This window comes from Mrakia frigida (assembly GCF_051309035.1).
Source record: "Mrakia frigida strain ATCC 22029 unplaced genomic scaffold BDY24scaffold_23, whole genome shotgun sequence".
Taxonomy (NCBI): Eukaryota; Fungi; Basidiomycota; class Tremellomycetes; order Cystofilobasidiales; family Mrakiaceae; genus Mrakia; species Mrakia frigida.
Genome location: NW_027481258.1, coordinates 362210 through 377564, shown reverse-complemented (window position 1 = coordinate 377564; position 15355 = coordinate 362210). Strand labels below are relative to the sequence as shown.

At 54.3% G+C, this 15355-nt stretch overlaps 5 protein-coding genes across 5 annotated transcripts; 4 read left to right on the top strand and 1 right to left on the bottom strand.

The window, feature by feature from the left end:
- Positions 1-1031: 1031 nt before the first annotated feature.
- BDY24DRAFT_371211 (uncharacterized protein) lies at positions 1032-2345 on the top strand (the record flags this gene model as incomplete). Its single annotated transcript, XM_076638146.1, has 3 exons — positions 1032-1915; positions 2012-2110; positions 2252-2345. The coding sequence occupies 3 exons, from the start codon at positions 1032-1034 to the stop codon at positions 2343-2345; spliced, it is 1077 nt and encodes a 358-aa protein (XP_076495029.1).
- Positions 2346-2973: 628 nt separating this feature from the next.
- BDY24DRAFT_442887 (uncharacterized protein) lies at positions 2974-4472 on the bottom strand (the record flags this gene model as incomplete). Its single annotated transcript, XM_076644722.1, has 3 exons — positions 2974-3120; positions 3190-4184; positions 4325-4472. 3 exons carry the CDS (start codon positions 4470-4472, stop codon positions 3007-3009), a joined length of 1257 nt encoding a protein of 418 aa, XP_076495028.1. The 3' UTR covers positions 2974-3006.
- A 147-nt stretch (positions 4473-4619) lies between these two features.
- Positions 4620-7040, top strand: BDY24DRAFT_395118 (uncharacterized protein). Its single transcript, XM_076641263.1, has 13 exons — positions 4620-4821; positions 4902-4941; positions 5110-5229; positions 5355-5424; positions 5539-5643; positions 5717-5802; positions 5891-5909; positions 5997-6083; positions 6155-6175; positions 6241-6301; positions 6367-6473; positions 6557-6611; positions 6679-7040. Exons 1-13 carry the CDS (start codon positions 4670-4672, stop codon positions 6917-6919), a joined length of 1164 nt encoding a protein of 387 aa, XP_076495027.1. The 5' UTR covers positions 4620-4669; the 3' UTR covers positions 6920-7040.
- Positions 7041-7465: 425 nt separating this feature from the next.
- Positions 7466-10061, top strand: BDY24DRAFT_395115 (histidine phosphatase superfamily). Its single transcript, XM_076641262.1, has 12 exons — positions 7466-7660; positions 7727-7800; positions 7913-8049; positions 8219-8354; positions 8480-8578; positions 8650-8693; positions 8759-8877; positions 8964-9079; positions 9148-9255; positions 9334-9475; positions 9540-9692; positions 9762-10061. The coding sequence occupies exons 1-12, from the start codon at positions 7487-7489 to the stop codon at positions 9843-9845; spliced, it is 1386 nt and encodes a 461-aa protein (XP_076495026.1). The 5' UTR covers positions 7466-7486; the 3' UTR covers positions 9846-10061.
- Positions 10062-10079: 18 nt separating this feature from the next.
- On the top strand, positions 10080-14740 carry BDY24DRAFT_123771 (uncharacterized protein). The gene is made up of 6 exons (XM_076635957.1): positions 10080-10377; positions 10506-10740; positions 10864-10947; positions 11075-14157; positions 14246-14541; positions 14623-14740. The coding sequence occupies exons 1-6, from the start codon at positions 10284-10286 to the stop codon at positions 14680-14682; spliced, it is 3852 nt and encodes a 1283-aa protein (XP_076495025.1). The 5' UTR covers positions 10080-10283; the 3' UTR covers positions 14683-14740.
- The last annotated feature ends 615 nt before the right edge of the window (positions 14741-15355 follow it).

Sequence of the window (15355 nt, the reverse complement as noted above, 5' to 3'; positions counted from 1 at the left end):
TTTTCGGAGCTGTGCTCTCCGCTCTCGTCCTTGCCTACGGTCGAGAAACAGCAAACCTGGCCCGGAAGATAAAAGCAGGGGGAAGGTCGGGATCTGAAGTAAGCGGAAAGCAAAGCGAGGGTCTTTCTGCGAAGATTTTCATTGAAGGAGAGAAGAAGGTCGCGTCGGATGGTTCGCACGTCGACGACGACCAACAAAAACCTCAATAAGGAGGGCCAGTTTGAGGCTGGATTCGGTCTGACCTGCGCGCTTTCTCTGCGAGGAGAAAGGAGTGATTTCGAAAACAGGGTTTGTGGCTATATCGAGAGCGAAAGGGACAAAAAATGGACGAAGACGGAACGAGGGAGGAAAGACGAAAGACGACGCATTTATCGACGAGAGCTGCATGGTTTGATGATTTTGAAGGCGGCTCGAGGTTCGATAGGGCTCGTAGACTTGAGACGTGGCGTGAGACCTGACAAGAAGGAACGGAAGAGGGAGACGAAAAGGTCAGCCGTCGCGTCGAAGGAAGCAGAGAGGGTTGAGAGAGAGATAGAGAGGGAGAAGAAGCTTACCCGAGAGTCGTTGAGATAAGAGTTGAGCTGGGAGATGTGTATAGGATGATTTGAACGTGTGCTGAGCGAGGATAGGGATGGTTGAGAGAGGAGGAGGGAGGAGGAGCGAAGGCGGAGTGGAGGAGGGACTCGATGTTTTGCTGACTTTGACGATCTTTGAGGAAGGAAGATAAGCGAGGGATCAGGGTCTCCAAGGGATAGTTACATGGATGAGCCTCTGAGAAAGAGAAAACGTACCTTTCTAGGTTTCTCGACGAGGGAGGAGGGTGAAAGTTGGGGGAAGGAAGAGCTCACTCAACATCCCTCCGTCGCTTCCCTCGCTTTCTTTCAACGCCCACCCCTTTGAAAAGGCTGTATAGGAGGAAACGGAGCAGACTCGCATGGGCCCTTGAACGGAACGATCCGGACCCCAGCATTTTCTCCCTTCGAGCACGACGGCCATCGGTCCTCTCTCCTTCCCTCCGTCTCACCTCCAGCATGCTGTCCTCCCTCCTCCCGATACCCTCCTCGCCTTTCCTCCTCCCTTACCCACCTCTCATCGTCCTTCACCTCCTCTCTCATATCACAGTCCTCTTCCTCGCCTACCTCCTCTTCACTCCCTCAAAATCCTCCTCGCATCGCCTCCTTCGCGGCCTCCTCGTCCTCCCAACGGTTTGGTTTTGCATCTTCAACTCCTTCCTTTGGCGACTCCCCTCTCCTCTCGATCAAGAGAAGCAAAAAGGATTGGTCATCACTGGAACCGTGTGGGGGATGAGAGCAGTCGAGATGGGGTTCAGGAAGGAGAGACCGCTCTGGTTGGGCTGGGAGGAGGGAGAGTCGGACGAAGCAACGGAGAGGAGGAGACGAGATCGAAACGATGTGAGCACGAGGGGGAAGAGGCTCAGGCTGGCAATGAGCTACTGCTACTCGTATAGAAACATCGGATGGGACTCGTCAGCCTCCAAATCCAAGTTCAGGAATCGACCTCAAACTCGTGCCAAACTCTCGACCTCTCGACTCGACTTCCTCCTCTCCTCCCAACTCCCTCGTCTCGCCCGAACCTACCTTCTCATGGACTTCACCCTCGGATTCTGGGCCCTCCATCCTTACTTCTCCCGGTGCTCAACAGCTACTCAAGGATCTATCTACACCCCTCTCCGTCTCGTCCCTTTCCTCCCTTCGTTCGTCGCGCCTTGGTGGATCTCGTCGTCGACCCTCGCCCTCCTCCTCGGATTCAACCTCTACATCAGTCAAGCGTTTACGAACTCGTTGATCTCGACGGTATGGACGGTGGTGTGTTCGGATTGGCAGGAGTTCGAGATTCACGATGTCGAGATGTACGAACGCCCTTGGAAGAGCGATTCATTGAGGGAGCTTTGGAGGTGAGGTCGACGCGTCGTAGATCTTACGCCTTCTCGCTGTCGAGCGTCCTTACGTCCTTACTAACTCTAGACCATCTTTCCTTTCTTCTCTTCCAGCTTCCGATGGCACAAGCTGTATCGCTCGCAGATGCTGCTCTCGTCGTACACCCCTGGATCGTACCTCTTCGGACAGTTTGGGGGCGTTATCGCCACCTTGTAAGTAGCTCTTGCTGTTTCTACAACATTCGTCTTTCCTCACGTCCTACCATCTTCTCGCCAGCGCGTCTCCTCGCTCTCACTCCTTCGTTCGACGCAAACTGACCGACGCTCTCCCTCCTTCGTTTCTACACTTCACAGCGTCCTCTCAGGCGCTTTCCACGCCGTAGGATACTACGACCCTTTCTCTTCCAGCCCGGAGATCACAATCCTGCACGCGAAACGGTTCGTTTAGCTCCCTCTCCCTCCGTTCTCTTGCTCTCGACGCGTCTCGCTCCGTCCCTTCTCTTCGGACCCACACTGACCTTCCATTCCTCCTTTTGCTCCATCTTTTTCATCCCCCTAGATTCTTCACCTTCTTCCTCTTCTCCGCCGTCGCCCTCGTCCTCGAGGCTTTCGTCCCTTCCCTCCTCCCTGGTCGACGTCGACGCGTCGGAGGTTTCCTCGGTCGCCTGTGGGTCTTTGGCGTCCTTTTCACTCTGGGAACACCGTTGGCAGACGTCTGGCTACAAGGCGGAGGAGCTGCTGGATTGGGTGGGGAGGAAGGAGTGATGCCGTTGGCGGGAGAAGCGGTGGGAAGATGGGCGGCGAGGAATCTTGTTCGAGGGGTCGGGTTGGTTGGACGGGAATTGATCGGTGCTGGGAAGCGGTTGGGAAGAGAGCTTTAGAGTTTTGGTAGACTTAGCCTTAGACTACTTGGGGAAGGAATTGCTTTGGAAATTGTTCTGATTATCAGGATTTGCAGACGACGGCTCTCGACGAAGGAAAGGACACGCTCATGGTCAGATCTGACGAGATGAAGCTCGACTTTCGAGAAGAAAACGAGAAAGCTCGTGAAACGTCGTTATGATCACACTAAACTAGGTGGGAACTACTCTCGCAAGCCAAAAATCCCATCAACTGCCCTCCTCCGCTTGCACAACCGGCGACTTCCTTCGCAACTCCAGCTCCATCGATTTGGGGACGCGACGGTAGCGAGTCGTTCCTGCTGCTTCCCGTATCGAAAAGGCCTACAGAAGAGAGAGGAGCGGAAGTCAGTGGTGTGAAAAGGGGGGAACCGGCAGGCGAAGAAAGCTCACTTTCTCGCCGACGATGCAGAACTCGAGGTTCTCGTTCGGATCGAAAACGAAGCACCACTCCCCTTCCTGTCCCCCCTCGAACAGCTGATCGAACATGGGTGGGATCTCCTTCGTGGAGTAGCCAGTAAGCCTAAAGAAGAGGATCCGTGTGAGGCGGAGAAGTCTTGAAAACAAGGCTGATGCGAGGGGATCGTTCGAAGGTGTTTGAGGGGATCGATGGAAGGAGAGGGAGACGATGGGTGAAGGAACCATTTTGGAAGCGATGTTCAACGTGTGCTGAAGATGATGGGCGGCGTCGGGGAGTTGAAGGAGGAAGGGGCAGGGAGGTTGATCGTGGGGAGGAGAGAGGAGTTTGTTGTAGAAGCTCCCTCGAGCTTCCCAGATGGCATGCCTTGCGTCCCACTCGACATTCCTAAGAACCTCTTCCTCCGGAGTTCGACCAAACGTCGACTGAGACCATTCGTCGAGGTTACGACCACCGTTCCAGTAGTAGGGAGACTGCGTGAAGGCGAGTTTCAACCGACCTCGAGCCCGTTCTCGAGTTTCAGCGTCTCGAAGAGAGTCCTCCAACGCCCTTTCGAGGTCCCGAAAGGGAGCGTTCTTGACGTCTCCGGAATCGAAGAAGGTGACGAGTTTGGGTCCACGACCCTCGGGAGGTAGAAGAGGCACGATCCACGACGAGTTGTCTCCTCGCGGGAAGACGGAGGGAGGTTCGGCCTTCCATCCAAATCCGATGGCTTTGACGAAGCTCCATCGTCTCCTTCCTTGCTCGCCGACGAAGATCCCATCCTTTGGATCGAAGAAGGTGATGTAGTCCGAGGGTCGAGCGATGGTGATGGATTGGAAGAAGAAGGGAAGGCAGAGCTCTCGGAAGGCTCTGGAGACGAGGAGGAGGTGGGTTGTATTTCGAAGAGGGTAGGGATCCGAGGAGGGGGTGAGATAGGTTTGTCGAAGGAAGGTGTATCGGAGGATTCGTTCGAGGACTTCAAGAGGAACTGTGAATAGATGAGGAGAGCAGGGTGCAGAAGGAGAAGGGAGGGAGTGGACGTGAGCTCAACCTTCCCGTTCACCCCTTCGCTCCTCCTCGCAGGCAAGCCATCCTCGAGAGTCAGGATAACCAAGAGATCCAACATACCGGTTAGGATCCCATCCTGAGACTGAGAGAATCCAAGATCGGTTCCAGATGGCGAGGACGAGTCGGAGGCGAGGGAAGAGAGGGTCATCGTGGGCGTTGAGCTCGCTTGAGAGGGCTCTCCTTGGATAGACGAGACGGGAGTCGACATGGGAGGTGAAGAAGACAAAGAGTTTCCGAATGAAGAAGAGACGGGTTCCTTTCGAGCTGGTGGATATTAGGAGCAGAATGTGGTTGGGGACAGAAAGAAGGGAAGGGGCGATGAGCTTTCGTTGGTTGAGCTGCTGACCCAGCCCTCCCTCCTTGCCCTTCTCGACCCACCAACCACATCCTTCCCAAAAGCTCAACATGTTTCTTCCCCTCCCAATTCTAGCCTACCTCTTCTCCTTCTTCGAACCTCGACCGAACCCTCAAGTATCACCTCAGATCTGGGCGAAGAAGATCGAATCCTGTCCTCCCCTTTCAGCTCGCTCCCTTCCTCCTCTGGCTGTTTGGGATCTGTGAGCTCTCCTCTTTCCATCTTTTTCTCCCCGCTCGATCCAGAAGGCTGATCGTGGACTCCGCTCTTTAACTTGGAAAGACGACCCGATGATTTCTCGTACACGATGGCTCTAGGAGATGTGAGTCGATGAGCTCGAGCTCGCACGTTTCGTCCTTCTCTCCCTCCTCGTCTTTTTTTTTTGTTTGCTCTCAACTTCGCTCTTTCTTGTCTCTTCTTTAGCTCTCCGAGATTCTGTGAACTTGCAAGCTGACTCGTCCTCTTCACATATGGCGCGATTTTCAAACAGAGCATCACAGCAGGTTGGTTCCTAGGAGGAATTCGAGAGACGGAGGAGCAGACGATGCACGAGTATCGCGGTTCTTCCTACGCCGCTGGAGGAGATGAAGAGGCCATTACGATACCGAATGTGAGTTTTGAGGAAGGTCGACCTGGAGACTTGGTGGTGGCGAAGCGAACTCGCTCGAGGGTGGAAGAAGAGGAGTCCAAGAGAGGGGGAAGAGCTCGAGCTGATTTTGTTTCCTCTTCACGAAGATGATTCGACACTACAACCCCAACCTGACGGGATTCTCTCTTGGAGAGCATGGAGCCGAGATATGTTTTGGTGCGTTCAGAATGGAAGAGAGGGAGGGAGAAACACGAGCGAGGGAAGTTGACGTCGACGATCTCCTTTTTGACTTCTCCCTGACTCGCTTCTATCTTTCGTCTACTTTCACAGGTGCACTGTGTCCTGTCGGTCCTATCGGATGGAACCCGTCTCAGGACCAACTGAACGCTGCTCTCTCTGGCTCGCTTGCTGTCAATCTGCCGCACCAAGCTCGAGGTGCGTCTCGTTCTTCCAATCCCTCTTTCTCCCACATCCGAAAGCTGATATGTGCTCTTACGGAGTCCGCCAGATTACCTCGTCCCACAAGCTTGGAGGACGGGAGTGGAACGTGAGAAGTGGAAGTTCCTGAATTTACAGATCGGCTCAAACGACCTCGTTCGTTCTTTCTCTGCCTCTCCTCTCTACTTCCCCTTAGAGCATGAGCTGACTCGCAGTCCATTGTTTTCTTGACACTCGGATTTAGTGCTCGTTGTGCACTGCTCGTATGATCTACATTTCGCATGGACTGAAGAGAGTGAGGTCTCCAAGTTGAACTGACGCGTCGCTCGTTCTTTCCTTTCCTTTCGCAGCTGAGATGTTTGGCTTCGGTCCTGGATCGCCCGATCTGTTCGAACTGAGTGTCAGAGAGGCACTGGAGATCGTTCGAGAGGGAATTCGTGAGTCTCTCCGTCATCTTTCTAGGAACGCGTTCGATCAGAAAAGCTGACTCTCTCTCTCCTTCGTTCAGCGAACACTCTCGTCAACGTCGGTGAGGACCGAAGTTTATCTAGCTGGCTTGTTTCTTGAGCTGATAACTGTCGTTCCATCTCGCAGTTGGAGTCTTCGACGTCTCCTCGCTGTACAATTTGACTCAGAACGGACGCGACCCATATTGGTGAGCTTCTGTTTCCTCTGCTTGCCCTTATAGCTCAAGCTGATATCAATATCTCATCTCCGCAGCTCGAAGTCCATCCCTCTTCACGGCTTCGAGTGCAGCTGTTCCCTTCGAGATGGAGAGCTGGGCGATATCACTAGACGCAGGATGCAGCGACTGGCCACGCAGTACAGTTCGTCTCTCCTCTTGACCGATTCTCAACTCCTCTTAGTCGATATGCTGAATCGCCACTCCCTCCTTTGATGATCTCTCCAGACGAGCGTCTCGTCTCCATCGTCAAGTCCTATCAAGCTCGAGCGGATCCCACCTTGTTCGTCTCTTCTCCACTTTCTCTCTTCGACCCCTTTCTGACCCTCGACCTCTTCCTCCTCGATCAGCTCCCTCACCTACCAACCCCCCTCCATCCTCGACCTCTCCGCCCAACCCATCGAAGCTCTCTCTCGAGCAGACTGCTTCCATCCTTCCCTCGCCGCTCACCAACGCCTTGCTCGAGGGATCTGGAATCGCTTGACGAGAAGCCAGGAGGAGAAATCGTTGGGGATTGACTGGGATGGAAGGGATGCGCGTGAGGTGAGATGTTTGACTGGAGGGGAAAGGATCGGGGTGAGTGGGGTGTGAGGAAGAGAGGACGACGATGGCGACGGCGAGGAACGACTTTTACGACTCTTGACGTCTCGCTTTCTGTACTCTTACTTGCCTTCTTGCGTTGATATACCTGCATCGAACTCTGCGTATGCTATGCGCCAGTAGAATGTCAAAAAAATGCACTCAGCGGCGAGGGTCGCTGCTCGTGTGACCCAACTCGGAGGGTCGAAGGCATCTTCTCGGAGCCGACGCGTCGACTGCTTCCCCTCTTTGCCACCTTCCCTCCCGCTCTACATCTTCCCTCGCCACTTTCAGCCCCTTCAGCACCAGTGCTCGACTGCTCTACATCTTGAGCTCATCTCTCGCAGCAATTTTTCAGCTTCCTCGAACGATTAACGACCCGATCTCCCCTTGGCCTTTCGAACGCTCGATTTAGCTCTGCGATAACGACAACCCCACGCGTCCTCTTTCTGTCTTTTCTCGCGTTCGGCCGAGATCTACAGGAATGGACGCGTTGGCCCTGTTTGAAAACGCTTCCTCTCTTCTTCTTGCCTTTTCTCCTTCCCTCCCAACGTCCAACAGTCAAGCGACCTCCTCAAGATGTTCTCCCTTCTCCCCGTCATCGCTCTCGCCCTTTCCGCTTCCGCCAACCCCATCATCTCCTCCCCCAATGGAGTTCTTTCGTCTAGGGAGCTCGTGGGTCTTCAACGAAGGTCAAAGGAGAGCTCGTTGAACGAGACGGCGTTGAAGCCGTGGGTCCTCGTTGAGAACCTCGTGAGTCGTCTCGCTGCACTTCTCTTTTCGAAGGGTGCTGACTTTGATCTTCCGACTTCACCTTAGGGAAATCTCTCCCCCTACCATGTTCCTGATTCGGACTACACTCTTGAGCTTCCGGAAACTTGTGTTGTTGATCAGTGCGTCCTCCTTCGGCTTCTCTCTTTCCAGCCCATCGTTCCTTTCTTCACCACATCTCTCCCCTTCCCGTTAACACCGTATACTGAAGTTTATATCCTTCTCGGTTATCAGAGTCTCCCTCATGCAGAGACACGGATCTCGTCTTCCTCTCGCTTCGGAGCAGATCTACTCGCAAAACGTCTCTGATCTCTTCAAGGCTAACGCTTCCCTGCTCGCTAACGTCTCTGGGAAGTACGAGTTTCTCAAGAGTAAGTCCTGAGCAATTTCTTGCTTTCAGCCTCAGAAGAGGGAAGAAGAAGGGAGTCGAGCCGACCACGAACCCTCCTCGAACCACACCCTTTCGTCCCTTTCTTCACTCGACACGTCTTCTTCGACCGATTCTTACCCACTTTATTTTTTACTCCTTTTCTTCGTCAGCTTGGACTACCAAGCAGGGTCACGACGATCTTACTGCTCCTGGAAGGAAGCAGCTCTTCGAGAATGGAGTGAATTTCAACCTCTCCTACCCTCATCTCACGACGGACGTCCTTCTCGCTGGATACCAGGACCGAGTGTAAGTCCTGCATATCCATCAACGACAATTATGTGCCCAGAGAGGAAACTGGGAAGCCTCGAGAGCTCAAATTGTCGAGGTCGCGTTGGCCTGTCTTTCACTGACAGTTCTTCTTTTTTTCGCAGCGTCGAATCAGCCGAGTGGTTCCAGATGGGTTACTTCGGTCAAACTTGGGCCAACGATTCGACTCTCAACTTCATCCTCGAGGATAAATACACTTACTCGTGAGGTTTCTCGCCCAATCTTTGATTTCGACGCGCGCGTCGCTGACCCCCTTGGTTCGCTCTCTTCTCAGCTACATCACCCCCATGAACAACTGCTCCCTCTGGCAGTACGCTTGTGAGTAGAGCATTTTAACGCGTGCTCAATGGTCTTGGTTGTTGACCTAAGATCCACTTCTGCAGACGGTCTGGGAGCCGTTAACGAATGGAACGCGGTTTACCTCCCTCCGATCGCCGCTCGACTTTCTTCTGAGCTTCCCGGGTTCAACTTCACTCTGAACAACGTGCACGGGATGCTTTATGTGCGTGCTTATCTCTTCATCTCGCCACGTGAAGTCAAACGATCCGCTCATCGCCTCTTAATTTCTCGCTTCGTTCTTTTTCTCAGGCTCTTGCCTACGAGCTCGCCGCTTATGGATCTACTCCCTGGTCTGGAGTTTTCCTCCAGTCTGAGGTCGAGGCTTTCACTTATGAGTTGGATCTCCTGATGAACTACGCCTTTGGGTACGTCGCGTCTCCTTTCGTTTCGCATCCATCACATCCTCGCTGATCGAGTTCGTTTCTCTTTACAGATACGGTCTCCCTTACAACCTCGGCCCCGTTCTCGGATCCCTATACGTTAACACTCTGCTCGAACGACTCACCAACTCCACTGGGAACGCAACGGAGATGTACATCGAGTGAGTTTTCGTCGCGTTCCAACAGCTCGATGCGTCGTCGCAGGCTGACCACATTTGCGACCCTCCTTCGTCGACCAGGTTCGGGCATGACACCACCATTGATCTAGCTCTCACTGCTCTCGGTTTGGCCAAAGACACTCCTAACATCCCCTCGACTGGTCCCGTCAACTCGACTCGAGCTTGGTCGACGAGCTCGCAAGTTCCTTTCGGGGCCAAATTCGTGAGTGTACTCTCTTCGAGCACTCTTCTTCTGATTCGGCTGACTCTGTACTTTCCTTTTAAAGGTCACCGAGCGAATCTCTTGCTCTTCCTCCTCCAACTCGACCAACGGAACGGAAACCTTTGTTCGATTCCTCCTCAACGACGCTCCTTTCCCCATCACTACCTGTGGGTCCAAGATGAACGCCTCTACTGGAGCCTGCCCCTTGGATACTTTTGTGAGTCCAATCTGTAGCCTATCGTCCGAAGAGGTTCGAATTGCACTGACCGTCGCGTCTTCGTCTCAGGTCGAGATCAACGCCTTCTCCGCCAACATCACTCACGCTACCTACGACCAGGTTTGCAACAATACCGGAACTGTTTTCCTCTGAGCTTTTCTCCGAGCACATGGACCTAGATATCGTTGAACAGCTAGAAGTCACGCGTCAAGTCTCTTGGAAGAAATGCCGCGTCGTTTGAGTCGCTTTTTGGCCTGCAAAACCCTAAAACTTCTCTCTACTGCTCTGGGGTAGGAGAGGATGATCACAAGAATATAACAATGTCCTGAGAAGGAAAGAGCCCTGGTTTCAGCCCTCGCTCTCTTCGACCCCTCTCTTTCTCCTGTCCTTCGACCCTCCTCTTTCCTCATCGCGTTCCGTTTCGCCTCTTCTCTCCCAAACCACCACCCCGCGTACATACTCATCCTCGCCATCTCTTATACTTCCCACTCCACAGAGTCCCTCTACCTCCAACGTCAGCATCACCTCTTGTAGGGAGAAAACATAAGAGATCAACAACGAACTCCTCCTCTCCCTTTCACCTCGACCCGCATGTCATCAGCATCTGGTTCAGGAGCTCGTAGACGCTCAGTAGCTCCAGGAGGGGGCTCAGCTGCTTCACCAGTAGTTAAATCTTCCTATGGAGGTAAGTTTGTGGTCTACTTCGCGTTTGAAGGTATAGAAACGAGGTGGAGTAGGGTCGGAAGGCGAAGTTGAAGCTGACCTTTGTTCCCTTCCTCCCTCCTTCCTTCCTTCCTTTCCCTCTCCCTTCAGCTCCCCCTGACTCTTCTTCTACGCGACGGCAATCTCCTGTTCGACATCCATCCCCTTCGAGATCAGCCATATCCGGTCGTTCAGGAACTTCGAGGACGGGAGGAGGAGTGAGCACGAGCAACGGGAGGGGAGGAGGACGGAATGGAGGAGACAGCGACGAGGAGGAAGGGGATGCATCAGGGAGCGAAGCGAGCTACGATGATCAAGGGAATGGTACAGAGCCCGCTGCTGTCAGGTGAGTAACTGTAGTTCTGGAGGGAGCAGGAGCCTTGGAGGAAAAGAAGGGGAAGGGAGGGAAGGGAGTTCGACGCCCTTTGTCTCTCTTGAGAGCTCATCTTTTCCTTTCACCGTCTCGTAGATACGCTCGTCTGAAGCAGAGAAACCAGAACACTATCGGAAAGAACAAGGTCAACGGATCGTCTCTCAACAACACCTCAGTCAAGTTCGTCTCTCCCTTCCCCTTCTCTCTGCCACTCCCTCTCCTCCCTCCCTTCTCCCCTGTCTCCTCTCTTCGACGCGTCATTTGTATCCGTTCGTACTGACTTCTTCTTCTTCTTCACACCTCGCAGCATCGCTACAGCCTTCAACCAAGCAGCAGGATCTTCTCGCTCCCTTCACCTCTCCTCAGCGTCCGAGAACGAACGAAACCCTCGCAAGGAATCCCACTCTCCTCTCCCTCAAGCGTCCTCCTCCTCCTCTGCTCGACGAGACTTCGCCATGCCTCCTCCTCCTCTTCGAAACAACAACAACAACAACCAGTACAATCCTCCCCAACCAGATCGACGAGAACGAGCCAAATCACCCGTCCTCGACGCCATCGCAGGAGCAGCGAGAGCTCTCTCCCCCGTCAGCTACCTCCTCAAACCTCGAGTAGGAGTCATGAACAACCAGTTCCCCGAGGATCACGAGGAGGAGGATGACGACGAAGGACCTTCGTACAGGAGCTTCGGATCGGCCTTGACTTCGCCCAACAAGTCGAGAGCGAACGTTTCGTACAACCATCACGAGAACGCGTCCTTCCTCTCTGCGACGACCGCCAACACCAGCAACGGAGGAGGAGGAGCTTCGGCCGAGAGCAGCTACAGGTTCGAGGAGGAGGAGAGGCTGATGAAGGAGATCGAGCAGAGCAAGGGGAAGGGGAAGGAGAAGGAGGTCGAACCTCCCGTCGCCTCAGGATCAGGTTGGCTCTCCGGTCTCCCAGGATTCAGTCGATCCAGTCCAGCTCCTTCGTCGGTCAACTCCCCCAAGAAGAAGGCCGCTCCACCTTCCTCCAAGGACTCGTCCTACAATCCTCGAGCAGTCTCGCACTCCGAGGAGTCAGCCAGCTCTGGATCCGACGACGACGACGATTCAGACGAGTTCGACGTAGGCCAGGAGGATCAGGTCACCAAGACTTCCTCGTCGTCCAAGAGGAAACCTCGAGTCTCTCACGATAACCAAGCCTTCAAGTACAAGCCTGGACAGTCGGCCTCGGAGGAGTCAGAGTCGGACGGAGACGGTGGGAGGCAGAAGAGGAAGAGGAGGAAGTCTGGAAAGATTGGACCTCTGGGAGCTGAAGGGATGGCTCCTGTTGTTGAAGGGAAGAAGAGGAAGGGGAGAAAGGGGAAGAGGTCGACGAAGAAGAACGGAGCGAGTCGGATGTCGAGCGATGAGGACGAGCAGGAACCCGACGTCAGCATGGACCTCCCTCACCAACCTCGACAGGACCAGTCGTACGACGAGGACGCCACGATGGACTTTGGAAATGACAACGGAGACGTCGATCCACGAGGACAGGAGGAAGACGACAGCTTCGTCGTTCAGATGTCGTCGAGAGCAGCAGCCGTCGTTCGAGGTCCAGCCACCACCTCGTCCAACTCGAAGCTCCCTACTCACTTCAAGTCCTCGAACCAGCATAGCTTCGTCGCCGTAGCTCGAGATCTCCTCCTCTCAATACTTCGATACCTCCTCGTCGGTCTTATCCTCGCTTTCAACGGACTTGTCACGTCCCTCTCCTGGCTCTTCCAGAAACCCGCCGAGATCGCGTCGGGCGTGGCTCGAAGTCTCGGTCTCCTCGACTGGAGTCTCGCTTCCAAAGCAGTCGCAGCAGCCATCCTCCTTGGAACCCTCGCCATCCTCCTCGATCAACCTACCGCACCCGGAGCCGTTCGACCTCCCTCAGAATCAACGTCCTGGATCCCCTCCGTTCACTTCAACCGCAACCCAGGAGGAAAAGCCTATCGAACTCCAGATCTTCCTCCCGAGTCGATGGACGAGCTCATCGAACGACTCTCTCACCTCGAAACCGCTCTCGGATCCCTCACCTCTCAAGCGAAGACGTCCGACGCCAAACGGACCCAGGTCGAGTCTCACGTCGTCCAGCTCCAGGATCGAATCTCTTCCGACATCAAGAAGGTCTCGACGGAAGCGGAGAAGAGGGAAGTCGCCGAAAAGGAACGTCTTCAAAGCCTGGATCGAGTCGTCGGAAAGATTCGAGGAGACGTCGACACCCTCAGCGGACGAGTGAAGAAGATGGGCGAGCAGGTCGATTCGGACGCGAAGGAGATCGAACGACTCGATGACGGGGCGGAGGTTGTCAGGAAGGAGTTGAAGTCTCTCGGAGAGAGGGTACGGGAGGCCGAGAAGGTTGCGAGGGAAGCGTCGGACGCGTCTCGAATCGCCAAAATCGCCACCGAAGCCATCGAGTCCTACCTCCCTTCGAAACTGGTCGTCAGGATGAACCCCAAGACCGGATCACTCGACATCGACCCTTCCTTCTGGAAAGCCTTACGAGCAGTCTTCGTCGAGCACGGACAAGTCGAACCCATCGTCTCATCGAGGATCGACAAACTCAAAGCCTCCCTCGACGCGTCTTCATCCTCGGTCGCCAAGTCCAGCTCTCCTCCTCCTCCAGCACCAGTCGTCTCCGTCGCCGTTCCTCAAGTACCCTCGTGGAAGGAGTTCATCTCATCGAACGAGAAAGCTCTTCGAGCCTGGTCGGATTCAGAACACGACCGAAAGGCCGACTCAGGAGCCGTCGTTTCGAAGAAGACGTTCCTCGAGGTCCTTCACCGAGAGCTGGAATCGCTCAAGGTCACCTTCGAGAAGCAGGTCAACGAGAACATCCATCACATCGGCGAGGAAATCCTCTCCAAATCCGTCGCAGCAGGAAAGGCAGCAGCCGCCGTCGCCCACTCGGGATCCAAGTCGTCGTCTTCTTCCTCCTCCTCATCGTCAGGAAAGGGAGATCAAACCGTCACCATCAAGTCATCCTCAGGGGAGAACATCTCGGATCTCCTCACCACCATGATCGACTCGGCTCTCCTCAAGTACTCCAAGGACGTCCTCGCCAAAACCGACTACGCTCTCTTCACCGCTGGAGGTCGAGTCATCCCTTCCATCACCACCGATACCTACGAGATCAAGATTAAGGCTGCCTCCACTTGGGGTCGACTCGTCGGAGGCAAGAAGGCTGCGACTACCATCGAAGGACGAGCTCCCGCCTACGCTCTCGACCCAGACATCGGAGTTGGGAACTGCTGGCCGTTCGCCGGATCGAAGGGTCAGCTTGGGATCCTGTTGGCTAGGAAGGTACTTGTGACGGAGATCACGATCGAGCATGCTGCTAGGGCCGTCAGCTTCGATATGGATGCTGCCCCAAGGGACGTCGAAGGTTCGTTTACGCGTCTCTTGTTTCGTTGCTTCTTTCCTTCGGTTCGAACCCAAGCTGACTTCTCTTCCTTATTCCCTTTCTCTTCCAGTCTGGGGAATGGTCGAAGGAGCCGAGAACCAAGCCAAAGTCGCCGCCTACCAAGCTCGAAAAGCAGAGGAACTCGCCAACCTCCCTCCCGGTTCAGAACTCGACGAACCCGTCGCTTCCCTCCCTCCCTCTCCCAACTACATCCTCCTCGGCTCGTTCACCTACGATATCGACTCTCCCAACCATCGACAGACCTTCGCCGTTCCCGAGGCCATCAAGGAGCTTCAGGTGCCTACGGGAATCGTCGTCGTCAGGATCGGAAGCAACTACGGGGCTGATTACACCTGTCTCTATCGAGTGAGTTTTTACAGCCTTCTCCTTCTCTTTCTCCTCGCTTGAGCTCGAGACTGACTTCTTCTGCTCTCCCTTCCCCTTCAGGTCCGAGTCCACGGAGACGCTTTCGTCGAGACCGACTCGTCGACGACTGAGACGGCTTGATCTCCTGTTCTTCCTCTCTTTTCGCCTTTTTGCCACTCTTTGTTCTACGCTTCCCTTTCCTCGCTCGCACAAGCGAAAGGCTCATCCTCCTTACCTACCTCTCTCTAGCTTTTTCTTAACGACCCTCCTTCACGACCGTCTCCCGCTTCTCTCTCTCTCTCACTCTCTCAGCATCTCGCTCTCTCTCGATCTTTCCGGAATCCATCTCAGTACATATCATCTCGTCTCGTTTACGGCTTATCTCCTCCTTCGCTTTGCCCCTGGTTTCACTACCTCTCATCCTCTATACACCTTCACCTTCGTTACTCTACTCCTTTTGGTCTTGCTCTCTCTTTCTCTCGGAAATGAATGCCTCTCTGCTCAGTCTTTTTCAAAGGACGCGTTAAAAGTTCGTTCATAAAAGGAGGCGAATCTAGTGTAACAAGAGAAGGCAAAAGGCAAGGCGAGGGCAAAGTGTAGAAACGGAAAGTGAGACGAGACGAAAACGTCGAGAGCACAAAAATGAACGAGTCTAGATCTACTCAATCCCAAACCCCCACCTGCTTCAACACCCCAGCCAACCTCCTATACTCCCTCAACAACTCTCCCACCTCGTTCAACTTCAACTCCCCTTCGTCCTTGCAGGTCAAGAACCTCTCGTTCGGAGGAGCGACGGATCCTCCTCCTCCAAGCT

Excerpts from the sequence above, each read along its gene's own strand:
- BDY24DRAFT_395118 (XM_076641263.1), top strand. The coding sequence starts at position 4,670 with ATGTTTCTTCCCCTCCCAATTCTAGCCTACCTCTTCTCCTTCTTCGAA. Across the intron at positions 5,425-5,538 it reads TGGAGCCGAGATATGTTTTG|GTGCACTGTGTCCTGTCGGT; the intron begins GTGCGTTCAGAA and ends CTACTTTCACAG. Across the intron at positions 6,084-6,154 it reads GATCGTTCGAGAGGGAATTC|CGAACACTCTCGTCAACGTC; the intron begins GTGAGTCTCTCC and ends TCCTTCGTTCAG.
- BDY24DRAFT_123771 (XM_076635957.1), top strand. The coding sequence starts at position 10,284 with ATGTCATCAGCATCTGGTTCAGGAGCTCGTAGACGCTCAGTAGCTCCA. Across the intron at positions 10,948-11,074 it reads CTCAACAACACCTCAGTCAA|CATCGCTACAGCCTTCAACC; the intron begins GTTCGTCTCTCC and ends CACACCTCGCAG. Across the intron at positions 14,158-14,245 it reads TGCCCCAAGGGACGTCGAAG|TCTGGGGAATGGTCGAAGGA; the intron begins GTTCGTTTACGC and ends TTTCTCTTCCAG.
- BDY24DRAFT_395115 (XM_076641262.1), top strand. The coding sequence starts at position 7,487 with ATGTTCTCCCTTCTCCCCGTCATCGCTCTCGCCCTTTCCGCTTCCGCC. Across the intron at positions 7,661-7,726 it reads GGGTCCTCGTTGAGAACCTC|GGAAATCTCTCCCCCTACCA; the intron begins GTGAGTCGTCTC and ends ACTTCACCTTAG. Across the intron at positions 9,256-9,333 it reads GCAACGGAGATGTACATCGA|GTTCGGGCATGACACCACCA; the intron begins GTGAGTTTTCGT and ends TTCGTCGACCAG.